We start from the raw sequence: 24,863 nt of genomic DNA, 5'->3' as shown, positions 1-24,863 counted from the left end.
ACCTGATGGTTGGGGAGTCCCTGACGCAGGGAAGTTTCCACCTCCAGGGACAGGAGCAGTGTGTGGGTGATTCATTCCCAAGACACCATTCGAGAGTCTTCCTACCACTGGACCTGAGTTAACACAGAGTTGGGGACACTTGGGCAGCCTGGTGACAAAATTTACTACCACGCCTTGTGTTTGAATTTCCATTGCTGAAGATTTATTCCGACTCTGTGTGTCTCTTTTCTTCCAGTAGTTGGAATATGCTGAACAAACACTTGACATATTAGAGGACGTTCCGTCTTGCCCTTCAGTGTTCGGTTGGTAATTATTGGTGTAAAATATATGTCCCTCCTCGAGAGGCTGCAGGAAGGGATTTTCTTGACTAAATCCCTGACCCGAGCGTCTGATTTGCTCCTTTCCCTTAAAAGTGAAATAATCGCTATTCTCTTCTTTCCCCGCCGCCTGCAAATGTTTTTATTTGAAGATGGGGGCTAGTTGGGTTTCAGTTAATTAAAGTTTTAATTGTGTTTGATTCTGCAGCAGATCTCATGTTTGCTTTCCTTATAATGAAATGCAAAGGGTCATTTCCCAAGTTCCCACTCCTGCTGGACAGCCAGCCTCAGAACCTGCCCGCCCTGCCTGGTTTTTTGTTATGTGCTCTTTGGTTTTGATGTTACGTTCAGGTCTGAGAAAAGTACTGACTTAGGCTTCATAGCCTGAACATTATTTAAGAATTGCTCTAATGTCTAAAATTTGAGCATTTGTGTGTTAGAAATAAAACTTCAATTCTTGTCCCTTTGTGGGGAAGAAGCTAACCTATCGAGCCTGAGATTGCTCTTCTTAGGAAGTCCTGCTTGCAAGGCTGGCCCTTGGCTGGGGTCTGGGGATGTAGATGTCTTTGTTTTATTTTGGCCCTATCTGCAGCATGAGGAATTTCCCCGGCCAGGGATCCAGCCTGAGCCACAGCAGTGACAACACCAAGTCCTTAACTGCTAGGCCACCAGGGAACCCCTTGGGGATGTAGATTTTGAGAGGTTTCCCGGAACTGATCATAAGAGTGGTTCACTGTGGGGGTTCCCGCAGGTTAAGAACCTGACTAGTATCCATGAGGATGTGGGTTCGCTCCCTGGCCTTGCTCAGTGGGTTAAGGATCCGGCGTTGCCATGAACTGCAGCATAGATTGCAGATGCGGCTCAGTCTGGCATTGCTGTGGCTGTGGCGTAGGCCGGCAGCTGTAGCGCCAAGTCGACCCCTAGCCTGGGAACTTCCATATGCCACAGGTGTGGCCCTAAACAAACAAACAACAAGAAGGTGATTCACTTGGCCAAACTGTCTGTATAGACAATGGGATGATGAAAGAAATTTGGTATTTCGGTACAAGCTAGGCAGGGGGTGCCTAACCAAAACCTTGGGCACTACTGGGCGAGGTCTCTTGAACCCTTGTGCCTGGTTTCCTCAGACTTTGCCCCATGAGCCTTTCCCTTTGCAGAGGACACTTTGTGTCTTTTGGCTGAAATAAACCAGGGCCGTGAACATATATGCTACGTGCTGAGTCCTGTGCGTTCTCCTCTTTAGTCACCGAACCTGGGGCTTCGCTACGGTTCGCATAGTCATTCGGTGTGAGATGGAGATAATTACTTCTTGGCCTGAGTAAGTCGTTTTCCTGGGGAGTCCCGACACACCTTCCAAACCTCTCCTGCCTCTTGAATACTTCTCTCCAGGTTTCCCTTCAACCCTGTTTTCAAACTCTGAAACCTCAGAATCATCTTTAATTCTGCCTTTGATTCAGGCACCAGACTCCATCAGTTTTGCCTGGGAGGTGTCTCAGGAGTCCAGCCTTCCCCCAGCCTTTGTCGTCGGCACACTGTGGGTGCTCCTGCCCCTCCCTGGACTTGGTGCTCCAGCTTCCCGGTCCTGGTTTCTGCCTCTGAGCTCCGTTCCGGCCCGTCCTTCAAGTCACCTCCATCCCAAACCTAGGCGGTTGCTCTTACCATTAAAATAAAACACAGATCCCTCGGGGTGGCCCTCCAGGGCCCTTCATTAGGCGATGGTGCGGTAAAGTGGTTGGAACCCAGATTTGTGTTGTCAGCTCTGCCCCTTGCTGGCCGCTGCCACAGGCAGGTTACGTAACCTCTCTGTGCATCAGTGTCCTTATCTGTATATGAGGCTACAAATAGGACCTTCCTTAGAAGAATGGTACAGGTTGAAAGGAGTACCTGTTTCGAATCCCTAGTGCCTGGCAGATAAACGGTGCTCCATAACTATTAGCTGTGCTTGGTTTTTATCATTATCTCTTGGCCATCTGCCCCTGGCTGGGAGCTGCTCCCCGACCTTGTGTCTCGTTACGGCTCTTTATTAATCAAGTGCTGAATGAATAAAATGAAAAAGAGAGGGAGGAGGGGAGGTTTGGCTAAAACATGGTTTTGTGCACTCAAGAAACTTACTGGTTATGTGGGGCATATAAGATGCCCTAATCGATTAAACTGACAGTGTGAGAGGCATCTGGGTGAACAAGGGGCACTTTGTATAAGGGATTTAGGTGGGAATCCTAAATCCTTTAAACACATCGTTTAGGCAAAATGACCAAACTCATGCTTTAGCGCCATATGAGATCCCTCAGAGGGAGGCGGAGCAGTGCCAGCTGCGTGCCTCTAAGAAATAGTCACAAAAGTGAAACCTTCCTGCGGGACCCTTCGACTCCACCCCTGCTGAATCTGAGCTTTCTCTGGAGTGACATTTTGAACTGCTTAAGCGGGTGTGCATCCTTCTGAGAGTACAGTCCTTGTCTGATGATTTGCTGAGCCAGTCTCTCCAGGGTGTCTGCATTTCCTCCCGGGTCTCTGAAGTAGAAGGGGCTCCGGAAAAGGGAAAGATGGATGGCAGTGCCAGTGCCGTCTCCCAGGACCCCGGCGGCCTCCTAAAATGTCTGAGAATTGGGCTGGCCTTCCCCAAGGGAAGGCAGCGTCACTGAGAATGTGACACAGCTGTGCCATGCAGCGGCAATCTTGTCCCGTGAGCTTCCTGAGTAACTGCTAGAAGCCAGATTGCAGCAGGTGTTGTCAAGATCGCTGTTTCCTTTATTTGCAGCAGGCATCCATTAGCATCACCAGGTAAAGCTACGTCTTAATCCTAAAAGCTACATCATCATCTCTGGATCTTGGTTTGCCATGCAGGTCCTGTTGTAGAGAACTTTGTATCATTTAGCTTCTGCTGCATAACAAACACCCCAGACGAAGTGACTTCCAAGAAGAGTCATCTCTTTGCTCATCATTCTGTGTCGGCACCCAGAATGGGCTGGGTGCAGCATGGCTGGATCAGCTCCGTTCCTTGTGGTGCTGGCTGGGCTCTCTTGTGGCTGTGGACCTCTGCTGCGAGGGTGGGAACAGTGGGGGCCTCTCTCCCTGGGCTGTCACATCCTGGAGGCTATTCCGGGCTTATTCACGTGGTGGCAGAAGGGTTCCCAGTCACCAGAGAAAACATTGCCCCAGTTTGCAAGCACTTTTCCAGTCTCTGCTGGTGTCCTATTTCCTGATGTCCCATTGGCCCCAGCAAGCCACTATGCTCAGCTCAAAACAGTGGCAGGGCCCGTCTGCGGTGTAGATACGGGAGGTGTGGTGGTCCGTAGACTCTTAGCGCAGCAGTCCACATCAAGATGTTTGTCTAGGGTCTTGCCAGAAATGAAAGCAGCAGTGTTGTCGGCTTGCTTTGCCTTTCTCCTCCAGACGTCCTCCCGGGATGGGTCTGCTCAGTGGATTGGATGCTCTGCTCACTGGTCCACGTGGGCCCGTGTATGAGCTCTTCTCTCTAGGACTAGCCATACCACAAAGGCACAAGTCATCAGGCTCACAGATTGATGAGCACTGCTAGTCCCAGAGGAGTGTGTACCAGGAGAGTGTGGCTGGATCAGCACAGATCTGACGTTAATGCTCAATAAGAAACTCCAAGCCAATAGCACGTACAGTCCACACAGATTGTTCTGACACAATGACATCTAAAGTCCACCCCCCAGTCTTCCCAGCCTGCCCTGAGCCTGGGCTCCGTCCTCCCTCGATTCTTGAATGTCCTTGAGGAAATGCCAGCAGCTCTCCTCTGTGGCCGTCGCAGTGCTGTGACGACAGCAGAGCAGTAGAGGAGAGTCTGGGGACGTTGGAAGGAGGGGACTGCCTGGGACCCTGGACACCCAGACTCTTTAGCTGGGTTTATTGCCTGGAGACTTGACCTCTAGGGTGAGTGGAGGGGCAGGCTGATGGATTGGATGATGTCTGCTGTCATCCCAGGTCTGATCGTCTGATTTGAAGGTTTATACTCATGTTAAAGATTGTATTCAGCAAATATTATGGAACTACTGCCAAGAGACAGGAATCAAGGGAATGTTTTGAGCTCAGATAGGTGTTTGGATGTAGAATCTGGAACAAGTTGGGGAAGGGATCAGAAGGATGGATGGTCCTAGAAGGCGGCTGGGCCCTGGACATCAAAGATACTTGTTTGGTTGAGCCAGGGGACAGGGGATGGGACCGATCCGGTATCACAGATCTTCTCCCAAGTGCATTTGGGAAAGTATTTCGAGGTGATTTTTGTTGCAAGCAAGAAAGAATAATTAAACTTGAGCAAGAATGAAGTTTTTGTTCTTTTAGGCTGATATTATGACAGTGTTGCTGGTTGAGGAAATTCAGCTCTTGCCGTCAGTGGAAGTCAGGAGCCCTTGCTAATGGGTTCTGTTAAGTTTGTAAGTTGGCTAATATCAGTATCATTGAGTGTGAAAGTTGGTGTGAGTGACAGTGTGTGCATGTGCACTTGTGTACACCTAGCCTGGTATGGACACACAAGTGGAGCCCATGCCAACTCATCCATCCCAGGCCTGCCTTCCCAGTTATGGCCAAAGCTCTGGGAGCTGGGAACTGAGCTTATCCTGGCCACCACCGTGTCTCCAAGGCTTTGCGTGTTGCCAGGCATCTATTAAGTGCTTAAGAAATATTGAATAAACAAAACAAGAAAAACTGGAAGGGGAATTTATTTTTTTAAGCATTGTTCCTTTTTTTTAAAACAGTGATTTTTTTTTTTACAGAATTAACCTGGACATTTTAATCAGTCACAGAACAATGACTGTTGATGGCTTTTAAGCTTTTTGTGGCGGTGAGATAAGAAATGAAAGGAAGCTGACAAAACACCTGACTGTGGTGAAATCGCTACACTGTTTAAAACAGACACACACTAAAAACCCAGAAGCCCAAGTGCTTTGGATCACCAGCCTCATGTAGTGGTAGTCCATCTTTTCCAAGTTTTTCTCTTTTCCAGAATTAAAATAGCTTTTTGCGTGTTTTCTGATGACGAAGCTCGTACATAACTTATTAGCATGGTCAAATCAGAAAAGAGTATAAAGAACAGTAGAAATAGCCTTATTTCCATGTTATTAACCTTTATGAAAAAAATTAAATTGTGGTAAAACACAGAATTATAACACAAAATGCACTGTCTTAATGCTTTTTAAGTGGCAAGTTCAGTGGCAGTAAGTACATCCTGCTGTTCTACAGCCCATCCCCCGAACGTTTGCATCTGGCAGAACTGACACTGTACCCATTAGGCGTCAACACCCTATTTCACCCTCTCCCTGACCCCTGGCAACCACTGTTCTACCTCCTCTTTTTTTTTTTTTTTGGTCTTTTTAGGGCTGCACCCACGGCGTATGGAGGTTCCCAGGCCAGGGGTCTAATCAGAGCTACAGCCGCCAGCCTACACCACAGCCACAGCAACGCGGGATCTGAGCCCAGTCTGCAACCTATATCACAGCTCACGGCAACGCCAGATCCCCAACCCACTGAGCGAGGCCAGGGATCAAACCCTCAACCTCATGGTTCCTAGTCGGATTCGTTTCCGCTGCACCACGACGAGAACTCCTGTTCTACTTTCTTGTCTGTGAATTTGACAACTCTAGGCACCTCATAGAAATTGAATCATACAGTATTTGTCTTTGTGTATGTGTGTGTCTGGCTGGCTGGCTTATTTCACTTAACATACTGTCTTTGGGGTTCATCCCTGTAGCATATGTCAGGATTTCTTCTTGTATGGTATCCCCCTATTGTATGTGTACATATATGTCCATGTGGCTTGTTCATTCATTCATTCGTAAATGGACACACTTCTGCCTCTGGGCAGCTGTGACTAATGCCTCTAGGAACATGCGTGTTGAACATCTTTTAACATGTGCCTTGACCCACACAAACTACATTTGTAAAGGGATCCTATTGTGTGCCCTGCTTTATAATGTGTGTGTTTACTCCATGCTGTGCCATAGGCGCCTTCTGTCGGTTGGTACTGGTCGGCAGTGCTCTCTTTGGCAAAGTGCCTCATGTGTGGGCCCTTGTATGGGCTCATCTGTTGGTGGTTGGACATGTACGTTGTTTTCCGTTTTCGTGATATTCAAACCATCCCTCCGCGAACATGCTGAGACATGCCTTTGCCCCCTTGCGTAGAAATGAAAATCATGGCAGTAGGTTCTTGGACTGGGTTCTGCAGAAGCAAAGCCCCAAGACCAGGCTTTGGGTATGAGTGATTTTCTTAGAAGGGGGTCTCGGGGAAGGGGAGCGAGGGAGCCAGAGGGGGGAAGGGGCCAAGCAAAGAAGTCGAGCGCAGCGTAAGCACACTGGCAGTGTTGCCCCTCTTCAGTCCAGGGGGCTGTCAAACTCAGCTCAAAGGCTTCTTGTGGCCCAAGCGCCGGTGTGGCAGAGGTCCTGAGCGTGCGCTGCTAGGGCAGCCCTCATGCAGCTGGGGGTGGGTGCAGATGCAGCCCCTCTTCTGAGGCCATGGATGGGACATCACCACCAGCGCTGATCACATTGGTGGCCTTGTGTTTGCACCTGAGACCGTGCTAAATAAGTACATAAATGCGTTTTTTTTTTTTTGTTTTTGTTTTTTTTTTAATGGCCGCACCTGTGGCACATGGACGTCCTCCAGGAGTTGGATCCAAGCCACACCCATGGCAACTGGATTCTTTAACCCCCTGTGCCAGGCCGGGATCAAACCTGCACCTTCGCAGCAACCAGAGCCGCTACAGTGGAATTCTTAACCCACTGTGCCATAGCGGGAACTCCCTCCCCAAAACGCATTTGTGAACGGCCTTGGTGTTCATCTAGCTCCATTTTACAAATGAACAACTAAAATTGAATGACAGTAAGTATCTTTCCTAGTGAACCACAGCCAGGGAGCAGTGGGTCTGTCCTGTACCAGGGCCTGGGCTCTTTAGCAGCAGACTGTGGAATGTAACGATTAACTCCTAGAAGCAGAAATCCTGCTGGGAGTTCCTGTCGTGGCGCAGTGGTTAATGAACCTGACTAGCATCCATGAGGACAAGGGTTCAATCCCTGGCCTCGCTCTGTGGGCTCAGGATCTGGTGTTGCTGTGAGCTGTGGTGTAGGTCGCAGATGCAGCTTGGATCTGGTTGCTGTGGCTCTGGCACAGGCTGGCGGCTATAGCTCGGATTGGACCCCTAGCCCGGGAACCTCCATATGCCGTGGGTGGGGCCCTTAAAAGACAAAAGACAAAAAAAAGAAAGAAGGAAACAAATTCTGGGCTGAGGAGATGGACATTTTAGATACACATATATATCCAGGCTCCCTCCCCACCCCCTCACCAGTGGTGTCAACTTACGTTCCTGCCAACACCGTGACCCCTCTACCATCCCTGGGTCTTGTCAGTCTTTTAACTACCTGCTAACCCAGTCGTTGAGTTTTTTGCCTTATTTTCCTTTCTTTCCTTATTGCTGAGATGGATACCTTTGCCCATGTGTTTTGGCCTTTTCTTCCTCTTAAGGCCTCTTGCTCATTTTTGATGGTCCTTGGTGCTCGTGTCAGATCCCCACCCCAGGACTGGAAGTGCCGAGTTTATGTACGCTTGTTTCATTCCAATGCTTCGTTCTCTTTCTAGACTTTCACCAAGGTCTCTGTCTCGCCTTATGCTAGGCCATCCTCTTTGAATTACCGTGCATCTTATTTTTAAAGGTATGAACTTGTAGGATTTCTCTGGACAGCTAGATGCTCTTCAAGAGGTTGCCAAGTCTAGGACGTTTATAGGCCATCCAGCCCTAAAGAATGGGTAAAACTCTTTTCTTAGCAGGTAATAATGGTGAAGACGGGGCTCCAGTGCCAGTGGTGACTTTTCTTTAGAGAAAGCCCGTTTCTCTCTTCAGCCCTGTCTGTAAATTTCTATTTGCATGGCAGACCCTTACGGGCAGCAGGAGAAGGAACTTGGAGCTTAAATCTCCATATGAATTATCAGCTTATCATTTGTTACGAAAATTGCCAGAAAATTGCCATGGGACCGGAGTGGCTTAAGAACCAATGAAAATCTGCTAGGTTTCTCCAGCTGGAGAGTCCAGAGCAGGTCTGACTTCAGACAGAGGTTGTTCGTGTCTCAGTCGTGGTTCTTCTCTCTCCATCCTCTTGACGTTTCTTCTCTGTGTTGGCTTCATGCTCAGGCAAGCTTTCGCCCACCCTGGCATGAATCCTTAATGGTCCAGAGAGAGGACCTCCTAGTCCAAACTTTGGGTCTGATGGCCATCGGCCTAAAGACCAGTAACGGCAGCATGGACGGTGCACGTTTTTTTTTTTTTTTTTTGACTTACACTCACTCTGCTCTGGGGAGGGCGGGCTGCCCGGGGAATCTGAGGAGCGATTACTGGAAGAAGAGGGAACGACGGTTGGCTCGGCTGGCCAGGAGCGTCAGCAGATGCCCACCACACCCACGTTCATGATGTTTTCTTTTCGCAATGAGAAACGTTCATGACATCAGGCTTGGAATGGGAAGCGTTTTTAGAGAACAGGGCTTGCCCTGGGTCTGGTGATTTGGGGTCAAGAGAATCCTCTTGTTGGGTAATTCTATGACTGTGAACCATGTGAAGAGCCTGGGGACCCCGAGGCCGTCAGGGGACTCTTGGTGGGGTCCTTGTCTTTCCAGTAAGTGCAGTGAGCTTCAAGCCTGCCATTTGGGTATTAAGCCAGAAAGTGGTTCCTTTTAGCACCACTGTGGGACTTGCTATCCAAGGACCCAGCATCATCTGGCTGCAGAGGGGTTAAACTGCCCACCCAGGAGCCAGAAAGCCAGAGACCCCACCCCTACCCCCACCCCCACCCCCACCCCTTGGCCAAAGTGCATCTCCTCCCTACCCTTGTTTGGGTTTTGCTGTTAATGAAATGCTTAGCTCTGCCCAGTTGCTTAAACTCCTTTCTCTTTGCTTAAAGCACACACTTTGTGTGTGTGTGTGTGTGAGTGAAATTCTCCCACCCTTTTAAAATAATTTTTTAATTCTAATAACAGAGGCAGGCTGTGTAATGGAAGCAGCAGAAGTCTGGTTTCCAGGCCTCCCTCTGCTCCTGACCAGTGCGTGGCTGTGGGTGATCTCTCTTTTCTAGTCTGTAAGATGAAATGGTGCTAGATGCCTCTGAAAATCATGGAAATAGGGTTCCCGAAGGCTAGACCCAAGTGGCTTAGAGAATGCAGGTCCAGCCCTCACTCTTACCAGAGGAGAAGGCCTAGGAAGGCCCAGCGGCTTATAAGAAGTGACAGTGGAGGGAAAGCCCCAAACCTGGGCTTTTAGTTTGGGCTCTTGAATATAAGAATCAAGGACAGCCATTAAAAAAAGAAAAAGAGGAGTTCCCGTTATGGCTCAGTGGTAACGAACCCGACTAGCATCCACAAGGACGTGGGTTGGGTTCAATCCCTGGCCTCGCTCAGTGGGTTAAGCATCTGGCGTTGCTGTGAGCTGTGGTGTAGGTTGCAGACACAGCTTGGATCCCGGGTTGCTGTGTCTGTGGTGTAGGCTAGCAGCCGTAGCACCAACTCAACCCCTAGCCTGGGAACTTCCATGTGCCACAGGTGCAGCCCTAAAAAGACATAAAGACAAGAAAAGAAAGAGAAGCATAACTGATAGGCTAAGGGAAGAGAGAAAATAGAATCATATAAAACATTCCCTTAAAGCCTGGAGAAAGCAGAAAGTGTAAAAGACAAAAATAAGAATAAATAACCAAGGCAGTGAATAGAAAATACTAACCAATATAGTAGCTATTAACCAACTGTGTCAATAATCACTGTGAGTGTAGTGTAGTCTGAATACACCGATTAAAAAGGCAGATAATGGTAGAATGAATTGGACAAGGCCCAACTACAGACTGCCTACAAAAAACCCACCTTAAATATAAACATACACATGTTGGAGTTCCTCCTGTGGCGCAGCAGGTTAAGGATCCAGCGTTGACTCTATAGTGGCACTAGTTCAATCCCCAGCCCAGCACAGTGGGTTAAGGATATGGTGTTGCTGCAGCCATGGCATAAGTTGCAGCTGTGGCACTGATTGAATCTGTGAACCAGAACTTCCATATGCTGCAGGTATGGCCATAAAAACAATAAAATCAAATAAACACACATATAGATTAAAAGTAATCAGATGGAGGAAAATATACTGAAAGAAAGCAGGAGTAGCTATGTTAATTTCCGACAGAGCCGACTTCAAAGCAAAGAAAATTATCAGGGGTAAAGAAAGGCATTGCGTAATGGTAAAGGGTCAGTTCTCCAAGAAGATATAATCTTAATGTGTACGTGCCTAGCATCAGAGTGTCAAACTGTATGAAGCAAAAACTAATAAAATTAGTTTTATTAGTTTTTGAAATGAGAAATAGATGAATCTACTCTTATAGTTGGAGACCTCAACACCATGTTCTCAGAAATGGACGGATCCAGGAGGCAGAAAATCCCTGACAACATAGTTGAACTCAGCAGTGCCATCAACCAATTGATATAATGGACGTTTATGGGCTACTTCATCCAACAGCAGTTTACACTTTCTTCTAAAACTCGCATGGAGCTTTCACCAAGACAGGCCATGTTCTGGGCCATAAAACACGCACTAACAGATATAAAGGAACACAATCATGCACTGTCTGCTCTCAGACATCGTGGGATTAAATTAGAAACCAATAACAGAAAGATAATTGGAAAATGCCAAAATACATGGAGATTAAACAACATACCAATAAATAACACATGAACCAAAGAAGAACTCTTAAGAGAAATTTGAAAATATTTTGAACTAAGTAAAAATGAAAACCCAGCTTGTCAAACTTTGTGGGATACAGTGAAAGCAATGCTTGAGGGAAATTGACAGTATCAAAAGCCTATATTAGAAAAGAAGAAAGACCTGAAATCATTCATCCAAGTTTCCACCTTAGGAAACTAGAAAAGGGAGAGAAAATTAAATCCCAAGTAAGCAGAAGAAAAGAAATAAGATTGGCGCAGAAATCAGTGAAATTGATAAGAGGAAATCAGTAGAGAAAACTCACTTAAAACCAAAAGCCGGTTTTTCGAATAGATCCTAAAATTGATGAGCCTTTAGCTGGGCTACCTAAGACACACAAAGAGAGGACGCATAGTAGTAATATTGGGAATGAAGCAACGTTCCCTCTTTGTTCAGTGGATAGAGGATCTGGCATTGTCATTGCTGTGGTTCTAGTTACTGATGTGGCGTGAGTTTGACCCCTGGCCCAGAAACTTTCCCATGCTGTGGGCACAGCCCAAAAAAAAAAAAAGAAGAAGAAATGGAAGAAAGGTCATCAGTACAGATCCCGCAGACATTGAAAATGGATAATAAAGAATTATGAAAAGTTCTTTGCCCACAAATTTTATAACCCAGATTAAATGGACCAGTTCCCTGAGAGATAGAGTTTGCCAAAACTCACACAGGAAGAAGTATGTTTATGAAAGGAGTTGAGTCAATAATTAATAACCTTCCCACACAGAAAGCCCCAGGCCCAGATGGGCTCACTGGTGAATTCTACCACACAGTTAAGGAAGAAATTCTACTAACTCTTGCCAGTCTCTTTCAGAGGATAGAAGCAGAGGGAATACTTTCTAACTCATTCCGAGGCCAGCATTGTCCTAAGACCAAAACCAGATAAAGGTGTTCCAAGAAAGGAAAATTATAGGCCAGTATCACTCATGAAAATAGATGGAAAAATGCACGACAAAACATTAGCAAATAAAATCCAACTGTATATGAAAAGAACACTACACATGGCCAAGTGGGATTTATCCTACCTGCAGTGCTGGTTCAACATTCAAAAATCAATATCATCCATTGCATTATACACACACACACACACACACACAAAACCCTATCACAATGATTTGTAGGGGTCAGGGAAATCCCACATGCATGCATGGGGACCACAGTGCAGCCTAGAGCCTAGAACACCGAACCCCAGGCTCCAGTGAGCCCTCAGGAGTTTCAGATACTGCCGCTCAGGCCTCTCTGTCCTCCTCTGCCCGTGGTTCCATTCCCCTGTCCAAGCTGGGCTCCTCTGCTCCCTCCAGCTCCCCCACAGCTTCGGCCACCCCTGAGGTCTCCTCAGGCCCCAACAACTTCCTGGCAGCATCTGCTTCCATGACCTCCTCAGAGCCTGTTCTTATGATTCCAGGCCCGAGGACTCGGAAGGGCTCAGCTCCTCATTTTGAGCTAGGCCACGTAGGGTAAAGTCACCCCAAACTGATGTCCCTTGCGGGCTGCCCGGGCTCAGGTTCTACCCCAGCCCAGACAGTCGTGGCCCTTGGGGTGGGCTCGTGCGGGGTGAAGCATGGCCACCCTGCCTCTGCGTGCTGGGCGGGGTGGCACTTTTTCCTGAGCAGAGTGTGGGCCAGAAGCATCAGCAGACCAGCGGGTTCACCACGTGCCCCCGGTCAGAGTAACTCTTACCCACCTCAGCCTGAAAATATGAGGATAATTTTCAGAGCAAACCGTGGGCCTTTGTGGCCCCAGCAACTGGGTCCATCTGCAGAGAACCAGGCCCTGAGCTAATTCTAGAAGATGCATGTTCGTTTTAGGAGAGCTGATTCTACCCAGCAAGCAGGACCAGGGGAATGGACACAATTTTTATTTTGATGTTAAAATTACTCTTGGGCTCCCCTTCCAAATTGCCATGTCCTTCTATGTTGACAAAACCTGAAGATCTTTCCACTTTCCTTCTTTCTCTCTCTCTCTCTCTCTTTTTTTTTTTTTTTTTTTTTTTTTTTGGTCTTTTTAGGGCCACACTCACAGCATGTAGAGGTTCCCAGTCGAGGGGTCGAATCAGAGCTACAGCTGCCAGCCTACACCACAGCCACAGCAACACCAGATCCGAGCTGCCTCTGCGACCTACCCTGCGGCTCATGGCCATGCTGGATCCTTAACCCACTGAGCGAGGCCAGGGATCAAACCTGCATCCTTATGGAGACTGGACAGATTCATTTCCACTGAGCCACGATGGGAACTCCTCTTACTCTTACTCTTCTTATGTCGGGTGTAGGGTGTCCAAAAGTTACTCGTACCTGGCACATACCTGTGTTTTGCTGAATGGAAATGGCTTTGGTATTTATTCTAAGTGAACCTGGAAGGCTTGAAAAAATGGCCCTTTTTCTAAGCCTTGGTTGACAGAGAATTGGGAAGGATGGTTCGATGGAGAGGACCACAGTTATGCAAAGACCGTGGGTTGTACTCTAATGCAAAACATGTGTCTCCAAAGTATAAACAGAAGCGCAGGCTGCCAGTGAACTTCAAGGAAGTCCTGTGCTGGGTAAGGGGAGACCCCAGGGAGAGGGGAGCGAAAGTCAGGAGCCCCTGGGCTGTTTCCAGCTCTTCTGGGAAAGCACATCCACGTTGTAATCTGGATCAGCACTTTCCTCACAGAGTTCACGGACCAGGCAGCCTTGTCTGGTGGGCGGGCTTATTTACACACAAAATGCAATTGATTCCGTATTCCTCTCCGACCTAAAAACAGTCCTCATGGTTCTTTTTAATAATAAAATTATTTGCGTGGGGAAAATGGTGTCGCTTTTCAGAGACCATCTGATGGGAGTACTCAGACCGTTCCGCTAATGACAAGATAGAGGAGCGGCGATCTAAGACCAGCTGTTTGAGGCGAATTTCTGTGTGTGTGTTGGGGGAGGGAGGGTTGTCGCGCTGAAATCAGAAAAAGTCCAAGTAATGATGATTCAATTTAGTACTGATCAAATTAGCATTCCACAGGGACTGTTTTCTGGAAATTTTGGTGGTGCCTTCACAAAGCAGCCCCAGACTCAAAGCCATTTGGTGGGAAATGGCTCATTGGCTTTGATTTGGTCATGTTTAAAGTTAATGCAGAATCGGTTTCTTTTTCAAGAAGTCCAACGTCCTGGATCTTTATTCCACTTCAGAGCTCTGAAGACTTTTCTTCGTTGTAAAGGGCCAAATACTAAATACTTAACATGAAACGGACATACACATAAATAGGGTGTGTTGTAGCCCAATAAGATTTTATTTGTAGACCCTGAAATTTGAATTTCATATAATTTTCCCGTTTCAAGAAAATAGGATTCTTCAGCCACTCGGAAATGCAGAAGCCGTGCTTTGCTCTGTGGCGGTAGGGTTTGGCCCATTGTTTGCAAACCCCCCCCGCCCTGCGGTTCTTGTACTGCTTTTGGGGTTGGTGTCTGGTCTTTTGGGGGGAGAATATTCCTTCATCTGGAGTCTTTCTACGTTGGCATGTGAAAGGGAGCCAAAATCCTATGGTGTGTGTGTGTTTGGAGCTCTTCTGCTCCTCTTGTCTCCACTCTGGGGGATGCAGCCAGGTCTCTCTCTCGCTCTCTCTCTCTCTCTCTCTTTTTTTTTTTTTTTTTGGACTTTTTGTCTTTTTAGGGCTGCACTCACAGCGTATGAAAGTTCCCAGGCTAGGGGGTCTAATCAGAGTTATAGCTGCCAGCCTACGCCACAGGCATAGCAATGCAGGATCCAAGCTGCATCTGCCACCCAGCAATGCCCGATCCTTAACTCACTGAGCGAGGCCGGGGATCGAACCCGCGTCCTCATGGTTCCTAGTCAGATTTGTTTCCGCTGCGCCACAATGGGACCTCCCAGCCAGGTCTCTTGACTTTAGAACTTTGATTGTTCAGAACTTTGCCACCAGCAACATAGCCTGTATGGCAGGGTGGCCAGCCCTGGTGGACTCTGAAAAAACTCTGGATTTGTTCACCACCCAGAGAACTCTGAGTGCCTCTTGAAATAAAAGGAAGTAAGAATGCAGATGAAGGTAGAAATGAAGGCAGAAAGCTGCTGAGCTTTCCGTCCAGATGTCTCTGGAAGAGTTGCGAGAATTGTGATAGTAGCCTCCTTATGTCTGTGCAGGTCTGTGTGTATGACAAGGCTAGGGTGTTTCCAGCGCTCCTTTTCATCCTTATTCTTAGAGGAGTAGGCAAAAGACATTCCCCCCGTAAAATATAAGCGCATGGTTTTGTTTAGTACAATATTTGGGGAAACTGGGAAAGATGCAAAAATGCCCGGTTTTCCTAAAATGATCTGCATAGCATGGAACACCGAAACAAAGACAGATATGTACTCTCTTTAGTTAAATTTGTTCAGTAGGACTCATTCTTACTAGGATACCCTCCCCAAAGCCTTAATAAATATAAAGCTTTTAAATATTTGTCCCATTTTGTAATTAGTCTAGATTTAGCCGTGGTTCTTCCTGATTTGGGAGGAAGCATGCTTGACTGTTGCCAGGCAACGGCTAATCGGGGTATTAGCTGCCAGCAAGCTGTTGGCAGTGACTGTAAATTCTTTTGTCTTGTTAACCAAAAAATGAGTGTTCAGGAAACAGCAGTATATAAAGTCTGTTCTGTTGTTCAAATACATACAACTTAGGTGATAAATTCTTGCACTAATAGAACCTCAGTGTGCCCCGCTCAAATTTATAGCGTGCGATGGAAGAGAGGTGTTGTTTTCTCCAAGTTGCCCTCTAAGAATCTGAGTTCTTGTTAAATTCTGGGTTGTGACATACATGTGGGTTTCCAGCATGAACGTCCCAAAGGGAGGACTCTGGTGCGTGGGCAAGGGAACCCCACTGTGTCATCCCTGACCTGAGGGTCCCATCTCTTTGCAGGCTGGCACTGAGCACCCAGCTCCTCTGAGAAGTCCTCTGGTGGCCAGGGCCCTCGTCCCCTCCAGCTCAGCTCAGCCAGGCTCTGTGCAAGTTTTCTAGGACAAAACCTCACTTCCTAAGGATGTGGGTCATCCTTTGGATATTAAGAATTAAGAAGGAATATTAATTAATATTAAGAAAGAAGAAAAAACACTATTTGATCAGTGCTTTTTTTCATTTTTTAAAGTTTTATCGACGTACAGTTGTGGTCATTTCTGCTGTACAACAGAGGGATTCAGTTATACACGTACACACATCCATTCTCTTGATGGATGCTTTTTTTTTTTAATGAATTGCTTATATTCCAGACTTGACCCCAGACACTCTCTCTTCCAGTCACAGGTTTCTAAAGGACACTGCTGATTATTAGGGGTCACACACTCCACCTGGCACTTCAGCCTATGTTTTCTCCCTTTCACCTTCATACCCTGGGCGGAAAATAGGGAAACACAGCAGACCTCCTTGGGCCAGAAGAGGAGGAGCTGGGATAAAAGTCTGAGTTTCCTCTGGTTTCCAAGCCCATACGCTGCTCTCCCTTCAGTTTGGGTCTGGTTTCTGAAAACGACCAGAGAAGTCCGGTTGCCCAGTGAACCAATATAAGGCATCCAAGCACTGGCCAAAGTATCGAATGTGTTTCATTCTTTCATTCTTTGTGTCCTTGATTTCTTTTTCTCTTTTTCTTTTTTTTTTTTTTTTTGGTCGTACTAGGACCACACCCACAGCATACGGAGGTTCCCAGGCAAGGGGTCGAATTAGAGCTGTAGCCACAGCAACGCCAGATCTGAGCCGCATCTGGGACCTGCAGTACAGCACAGAGTAACGCTGGATCCTTAACCCACTGAGCGAGGCTAGGGATTGAACCTGCGTTCTCGTGGATGCTAGTCAAACTTTCTTCCACTGAGCCATCACGGGAACTCCCAGTGTCCTTGATTTCTAAAAACAGCTCTTCGTTGGTCTCAACCAACAGTAAGAAAGTACCCCTGGGTTATAAGTCCTCTTCTCTGTTGTATCATTTTCTCTGCCACCTCCCTGACCCCCACCCCAAGCAGAGTCGGGAATCTCCCATGGCAGGAAGAAGCATCTCGCTCCCATCATCACCACAGTTGTGCTCCAGTCTGTTTCCCCCTTAAAGCTGGGCCTTTTGGATTTTCCCTGCCAACCTCCCTGTTGCTCCAGTTCAGCAGAAAGAAATGTCGTCACCAGATGCTGCAACCCCATTTCTGTCCCTTTTGAGTGTTTTTTGTTTTTTTTGTTTTTTTATTAAACTTGGAGCCAAACTACTTCAGCATCATGTAAACACACTGGAGTATGTTAACAGCTGCCTCTCTTTTAAAGTTGAGCCCGCTCAGAACTAAAAGGGGAATGCTTTCAGGTTCTGCTCAAGTTTGCATGTGACAGCATCAAAGCTATTTTTAGGGGAGTGATCACCGGCAAGAAGCTGAAAACGGCTGCTTTCAACTATAAACAGTGGAAAGAAAAGATCATTTATGCACTGCTGCAGCCCTTGAGTCCATTTATACGGGAGACAAAGGGGTGTGTAAATCTCTTCTTCAAAGTTATGCAGGCATCTCGTGCCTGTTCAGAGCCCCATCACCTCCACGGAGAAGAGTAATGTTAATTTAGCGCTTGGCTGCCTGGGCTCTGAGTTACACTAGATGCGCTGATAATGGTGAATTGCATAAGGCTGCCCTTCCAGGTGTCCATTCTCAAAAGGAGGCAAGGTATAGATGCTCCAGAGCATCCAGGAAACGTGTATTTCCTGTCGCTCGCAGAACTCGAGGGACCACAGGAAATGAGAGTCAGGTGGTATCCACTTCGTGCTGCCGTGGAAGGACCCTCGTGACTTCACCTTTCCGAATTAAACGTTCTTAGTCGCAAAATGAGGCTCCTGCCACCCGCTCTGTAGACTTCATCAGGCTGGTGTTTTCACCCTTCGCTGAACCCCTACTCCGTGCCGACTGCCCCGAACGGCCATCGTCATCCCCCCCAGAGTTCACAGTCTGTCCACAGACACCAGTAGATGACAATACAGGGTGGTAAGTGGAGGGGACAGCGTGGGAAAGCCGGATGTGCTGCGGGCCTGGATGGAGACAGGAGGAGCAGAATTTTCCAGAAAAGGTTTGCAAAGAGGATGAGAGAGGGAGGGGTGTTGCAAGCGGGGCAGCTGAGAGTACAAAGAAAGAGGTAAGAGGCATCCTGTATCTTGGGAACCTGTGGGCACCTTGATTTGCCAGGGAAAAAAAATTTTAAAACACCCCCCCCCCCCAAAAAAAAAGAAAAGAAAAAAACCCAAAAACTAACAAACAGGGAGTTCCCATTGTGACTCAGCGGGTTAAAAACCCGATGGGTATCCATGAGGATGCGGGTTCGATCCCTGGCCTCGCTCGATGGGTTGAGGATCCGACATTGCTGTGAGCCACGGTGTAGGTCACAGACGCAGCTTGGATCCTGCCTGGCTGTGGCTGTGGGGTAGGCCGACAGCTATAGCTCTGATTCGACCCCTAGCCTGGGAACTTCCATAGGCCATGGGTGTAGCCCGAAAAAGCAAAAACAAACAAAAGCCAAAAACAAAACAGACAAAAAAAAAAAACAAGACAGGAGATGGCAGGAGATGAAGCTAGAGCAAGTTGAGCTCGTCACTTAGAGCTAAGAAAATTGGGAATGACACTGGCCACAGGGAGCCTGGGGCATGGTTTTGAACCCAGAAGTTAGTGAATTTTATGAAAATTCAAGTGACGTCACTGCCCATCCGTGGAAGCAGTTTTATCGTGGGGTCAGTTTCCTGCATGCACGTGAGGTAAGGATGCCCTAAACCTTAGGCATCATCCCAGGAAAGGCTCAGTCTGGGGCAGCGGTCCCCAAACTGGATGTCCCAGGCCTCCGTGGGCCAGGGCCTTGGAAAGAGGGCAGGGAAAGACCCAGAAGTTAACATGCTGGGAGGACCTCAGCTGCCTGTTTGAGCGTTGTGCCCTGCAAGCGAGTGGGGCGCGTGGCTTGTGTCCTTCGGGGGCTCTCAGGCCAGGTGGCACCTGGGAGGACCGTGGGAGCCCTCGACGTGAACTGTGTGATTGATGGACTTGCGAAGGTGCGTGTCATGCCCAGGCACCGGGAGGCACGGTCAGGACGTGGGCCTCAGGTCCTCCAGAGGTTCAGGACGCTTGGGTTTTCCTGAATATGCTTCAAGCTTTAATTATGTGGTTCACAGAGGGAAGTCCAGGGCAAAACAAAACAAAACAACCACCAAAAAACCCCTCTCACACACCTGCACTGACTGTTCACACCTGGGAAGGAGTGTTCCCAAGAGTCACCACGCACTGTCGGGGTCTGTAAAGCACAGTAGTCACTCCTGCATCTCTATAACTGCCGCTGAGAAGGAACGTTCCTTTTCCGAAAAGAAACTCTCCTTGAATTTGATATTGTTGAGGAATTTAAGCATCACTATTTGCTGCATTGTCCTTTAAAGAGAGGCATGGATGGATGTGTCCGTAAGTTTTCTAGAAGAATCAAATGGGCATGAGGTTGTAGGTATAGACGCGGGAGTCACATAAGCTCTAACCCTCCCGTCTCCTTGGGTCTCCCGGCCATTTCTTCTTCGGTTTTCCTGAGCAAGGCTCAGGGTACACGTGGGAGAAGTTGTGGATAAGAGAGTCACAAGTAAGGAGTTCCCATTGTAGCTTAGCAGGTAATGAACCGAATTAGCATCCATGAGGATTCGGGTTTGATCCCTGGCCTTGCTCAGTGGGTTTGGGATCCATTGTTGCCACGAGCTGTGGTGTAGGCCAGCGGCTGCAGCTCTAATTCAACCCCTGGCCTGGGAACCTCCATCTGCCGTGGGTATGGCCCTAAAAAGTCAAAAAGGCAAAAAAAAAATAAGAGTCACAAACAAGTCCTGGCCTGGCACAGGTGGTGAGGGAGGTGGCCAGGGGTTACATGGAGAGGAAGAGGGGAGGGAGCATCTTTGAAGGCAGGGCCAGCTCTTTATGCCCAGTCGGAAATATGAGGACAAAGGCATGATTCAGACGCTGATGCCAAGCACAATATTTGTTGCCTTGGCAGATGCAAGAGATTACCTTTTGGAAATGGGAAATTGCTTTCGGTCACTTTAAAGCCAACCATAACTCGATCCAATAAACCATAGGAGAAATAGTTCAAAAAATTTGAAAAAGCCACCTTGTGTGCCGTATGTACAGCTTCAGCGTTTGAGTGCTTGGATACGGTACCCGTGATAGAACAGGGAGACAGAGCTGTCCAGCTCTCTAGCGTCCACTTTTCAGGATGAGCATTTAGCTCCCATCTTCTTGGTGGGGTGTGGGGTGGGACTGGCTGTCAGAGGGAGGAAATGAATAGTCAAGGTAAACCACAGTTTCCCCACAAAGAGGTCCTTTTCCCGTCTCTGACTGGTTTTCAGCATCTCAGGGAGTGCTGGGAATCAGACTGTGTCACAGGCTTGGGTTAAACGTTGTTACCTCTTGATCTCCACAAGCCTGAAAGATAAAAAGGTCATAGTGACGTTTGTCTCTGTCACCGAGGTTTTTCCCTGAAAGTTGTATTCGTGCGACGGGATGGCGACAGGTAACATTACAAGTGTTATCTGTGTTGTGCAATGTGTGATTGTCACGGCCTCAAAACAGTGCTTCAGTCCTGGGACAGAAGATAGGCATGCCGCCGGCGCTTCCTGCTTCTTGGTGATGGAGGATGGCCCAGGATTTCCCGATGCTGCCACAGAGTTCAAGGCAAAATGATGTTTTCACTCAAGAGGCACTTTCCTCTTAACAGAGTGGATTTGGGGGCAAGGTCACTCGTCATTTGTCTCCACCTACGTGACGCCGTCTCAGGTCCCTAACTTGTTCCGCCTGTTAAGCTGGAGCCCATTTGCACAATTGTTGAGGTGTCCACACAAAACCATTGCCACGCAAAGGAGAGAAGGCCTGGGGTTCTTCAGTCTCAACGCCCCTGCAGCCCAGGGTGGCCAGAGGGGAAGGTCTAGGAGCTGTCCCCAGGCTGCTCTAGGCTGCTCCATCCCGGACCTGCCATCGTCACATAAGCATCTCCGTGTCTACCTGTCTTCCTGAGCAGTGACCCTGAGGTAGAGAAATCCCAGGACAGAGCTTCTGGGTTTTAACCCTCCAGGAATGTCCCTAAGCATATACTGAAGGGGCACACTCTGGGCTGGGACAATAGCATGTCCTGGGTACCAGGCCCTGGGCTGAGCGCCTAATGGAGGTGGATGACATCTGTGAAGGGTCTGTAGTTTCCCCAGGGAGACAGAGAACTTGCTGGACCATTGGTATTAAAGTCCATGTGATGATGGTGGTGCCATCAGGCCTCAAAGAAGGGGCAGACGAAGTTCAAATCAGGGTAAGCTTCATGGAAGAGGGGGAATGGCCCGTGGTTTCTACCCAACAAGAAGGTGGTTATCCAGAAGGCACCAGTGTCCAGTTTCATTCATGGCTTAGTCATGGAGGGAAAGGGCAGTGGGGTCCAGAGCTGTGTATCATGCTCTGAACAACCCGATTCTTTATTTTATTCGTTTACCCATCCGTGTCCCTGCCTGTTGGAGGACAGGATCGTTTCTTCATGGCCATGTCCCTGTAGCAGGTGTAAAGCCATGTTATTCAGTGAATGGATGGGCCGGAGAGAAGAAGGTGGGCAAACCAGCTCCCATTCCCAGAGCCTTGGCCTGGAGGAGTAGAAGGGCCACCTGCCCTGCGCCAGTGTCTGGCTGGTGTTAGGGAATGCCTGCTTATTTATTTACTTATCCAGCTAGCTACTGTTTGTTGGTAAATTATAGCAAAACACGCATCGTATTCATTTATCCTCGAACCATTTTTCAGGGTAGACTTGAGTGGCGTTAAGTACCTTCACATTGTTGTGCAACCATCTCCAGAACTAACTCAGTCTTGCAAAACTGAAAACTGTACGTGTTAAACAACTAACTCCCCACTCCCTCCTCCCCACAGTCCCTGGCCGCTGCCATTCTCCTTTGTGTCTTGGTTGAACTTGACCGCTCTAGGTAACTCATGTAATCTGATTCATACCGTTTTTGTCTTTTTGCCATGGGCTGATTTCACTTAATGTCCTCAAGGATCGCTCATGCCTGTGTCCGAATCTCTTTCTTCTTTTAAGGCTGGATAACATTCGCTTGTATGTATTGACCACATACTCTATCCATGCAGCCATCGATGGACACTTGGGTTGCTTCCGCTCTTTGCCTATTTATGAATAATGCTGCTCTGAACATGGGTGTGCGAGCACCTCTTTGAGTTCCTGCTTTCATTTCTTTTGAGTATATCCCCAGAAGTGGAGCTACTGGCTGCTCTGTTAACTCTGAGTGTAACTGTTTTGAGGAACCACCCTGCTGTTTCCCATAACGACTCCCCCTTTCAAAGGGATGCCTAGTTACTTGGTTTTTTGTGTCTTGCCTTTCCTCTGTGAGTTTTACACGTGCAGTCCTCCTCCCTTGGGCTCACTCATGTCCTCTGAACAGGACTGGCGACCACACTTGCACCGTTGGCCCCGATTCAGAAGTTACCTCCACCCTCTCCCCACCACCTTTGGAAAAGTTGTTTATCCCATCGGCCCCTGGGCAGATGTCCTCTGGGGAGTCCCAGGCTGCTCCTGAGATGAAGCTGGAGCCAAACTGGCCCTAGACTTGTAGCTCTGGGAACAGCTGCACAGCTTTCCTCAACTCCACCATTTTAATTGTGATTAGTAGGTTCATTTGCATCTAAAAAGAGTAGTTTTCTTATCAGCACCATTGAGTTGGGAACCAGTGTGCTCCATTTATATAGAGTGGCCCATTTTAACCAGACCCATTAAGCAGTAAAAGTAAATGTGGGTGTTTTACAAATGCAAATATATCATGCAAATAATGTACTTTATGCTGAATGATGCCTTGGTTTTCATATGTAAAATTAGAAACCGTGTAGCACAAAGATAATGATAAACACCTTTGCATCTGTTCATAAAATGTATCATGAGCCTGTAGGCATCTAAAATTGTAGCCCAGGCTGGAAGCAGAATTTCTTCAGTATACCCAAACATGCATTCCATATTATCAAAAATATACATGTACTTATCTAGTTATTTATATATTCCTAAGTAATCAAGAAATCACAGAAAAGAGTATTCCAAATTACCTACCGTATTACTTACCATCAAAGATGAGATTTGTAATTTCGTTTCCATTTTTAAAGATTTTCGAGTTTTTAGTCTGAGATGATAGTGGAGGAAGAACTGTAACTCACTGTATAGCCTAGTTCTTTTGGAGGAGAATTAGGTCTATTAGGAGTTGTTTTAGAAATCCTTCTGTTTGAAATCATTCAAAACTCCCTGTTTGATGATACGCAGGTGGCCTTTGACGTTTTACTCACTTAGACTAATGACAACCATCTCCTGAGTGCTGGGAACTTGGAAATCTAGGCGGAGCGTCTCCTTCAGTTTCTGCCCACCTGGGGCTTCTGACCTTCGGAACGATAAGACCCTCCTATGGAAGGTGAATTAAACGGTATAAGACATCACATCGGGAGATGGCACAGAGATGCTTTGTGGACATGGGGGCAAGACCTCACCTAGACCCTTCCCCCACTGCCACCACCAGTGGCCTTATAACCCGGGGGGTTCCCTGGGGAGCGGTTTGCAAACCAAGATGCTGTGCTCTGAGAGGGCTGCTGAGGTGTTAGGCAGGAAGGACTGCGGTTGGGGGCCGACTGGGGATAGGGGCACCTGTTAGGATGCTAGGGGTAGCGTCTGCATAGGAGTTGACCCAGTAGAGTAGAAACACAAAGGAAGGGAAAGTGCTAGACACTTTAAACAAAAGGGGGGGGAGGGGTTGGCAGGAATGGGTGATAGCAGATGGGGGTTTGGGAGAGGCACGTGTTTGAGATTCCAGAACTTTTAACTTGAGCATTTTACAGGCGGTCACCAAAGCCTGAGTCATTTGTTTCCTCTTCTTCTTTTTTGAGGAGTTCCAAGTTAAATTAATTGTAAACTTTGATGTCTGCAACAAACATTTGATAGGCACTAGCCAGTTTCCAGGCATTGCCATAGCATAGGAAAAGACAGACTCAGATGTCTTGGTGTTTTCGGGGAATGAGCGCACTGCGTGGAAACTGCCACGGACGCTGTTGTGGGCTTGAGTGGTCCCCTCCAAAAATTCATGTGCTGATATCCTGACACCCAGCACTTCAGAATCTGATCTTATCTGGAAGTACAGTCATTGCAGATATAGTTAGTTGAGATGCGCTTATGTTTGCAGGAGGCGGGACCCTTAAGCCAGCCTATAAGGGAGAAATTTGAACACAGAAAGCACACACAGGGCAAAGGCCGTGTAAACATGGAGGCAGAGATGAGGTGATGCACATATAAGCCAAGAAAAGCCAAGGATGCCTGCTTCCCCCAGAAACTAGGGGAGAGGCACGGAACGGAGTCTCACTTACAGCCCTTAGAAGGAACCAGACTTGACTTTGGACTTCTACCCTCCAGAGCTGTGAGATGAGACATTCCTATTATTTAAGCCACTTGTTTGTGGTACTTTGTTATGACAGCCCTAGAGAAGGAACAGACACTGAGAAATCCCGGGCAGTGTCAAAGTGCCTATGGGGACTGGTGGGGAATCAGAGGCGCGGGGTACTGGCCCCCTCATTTGACTCGATGCTGGGAGAAAGCAGCCAGAACTCCATTCCCAAGTCTGGAGGCAAGAGCAGCTGGAGGTACAGAACTGGAAGGGCCACGTTTCCTGGGAGTCTGAACTTTCCTAAGAAAGGAGAATGAAGAGAAAAGAAGGGAAGGCTGACCCTTTAGGAACAGCCATAATTATGGGGCCTAGGCCAGGCTGGGAGCCAGCAGGTCAGGTGGCAAGGAGAGTGGGAAGAGAACCAGGCTAGGAGGGTGTTGTGAGGCTAAACT

The 24,863-nt window shown here is 47.8% G+C and overlaps 1 protein-coding gene across 29 annotated transcripts in view; it reads left to right on the top strand.

Annotated features, from left to right (window-relative positions):
* The window catches only part of FOXN3 (forkhead box N3), a 415,372-nt gene that overhangs the window by 256,432 nt on the left and 134,077 nt on the right, over window positions 1-24,863 (top strand). Inside the window, exon 5 of one of the 29 annotated variants that reach the window (XM_084966826.1) lies at window positions 5,051-5,216. Within the exon in view, the coding sequence (XP_084822952.1) occupies window positions 5,051-5,105 (55 nt within the window). The 3' untranslated portion in view covers window positions 5,106-5,216. 29 annotated transcript variants of the gene reach the window in all.

Source organism: Sus scrofa, chromosome 7 (genome assembly GCF_054392235.1).
Source record: "Sus scrofa isolate SSC_HxYL_T2T_F1_AM1 chromosome 7, Sscrofa_HxYL_maternal_Yorkshire_Landrace_v2.0, whole genome shotgun sequence".
Classification (NCBI taxonomy): domain Eukaryota; kingdom Metazoa; phylum Chordata; class Mammalia; order Artiodactyla; family Suidae; genus Sus; species Sus scrofa.
The sequence above is the reverse complement of the archived record's forward strand: the minus strand, read 5'-3'. Positions and strand labels throughout refer to the sequence as shown.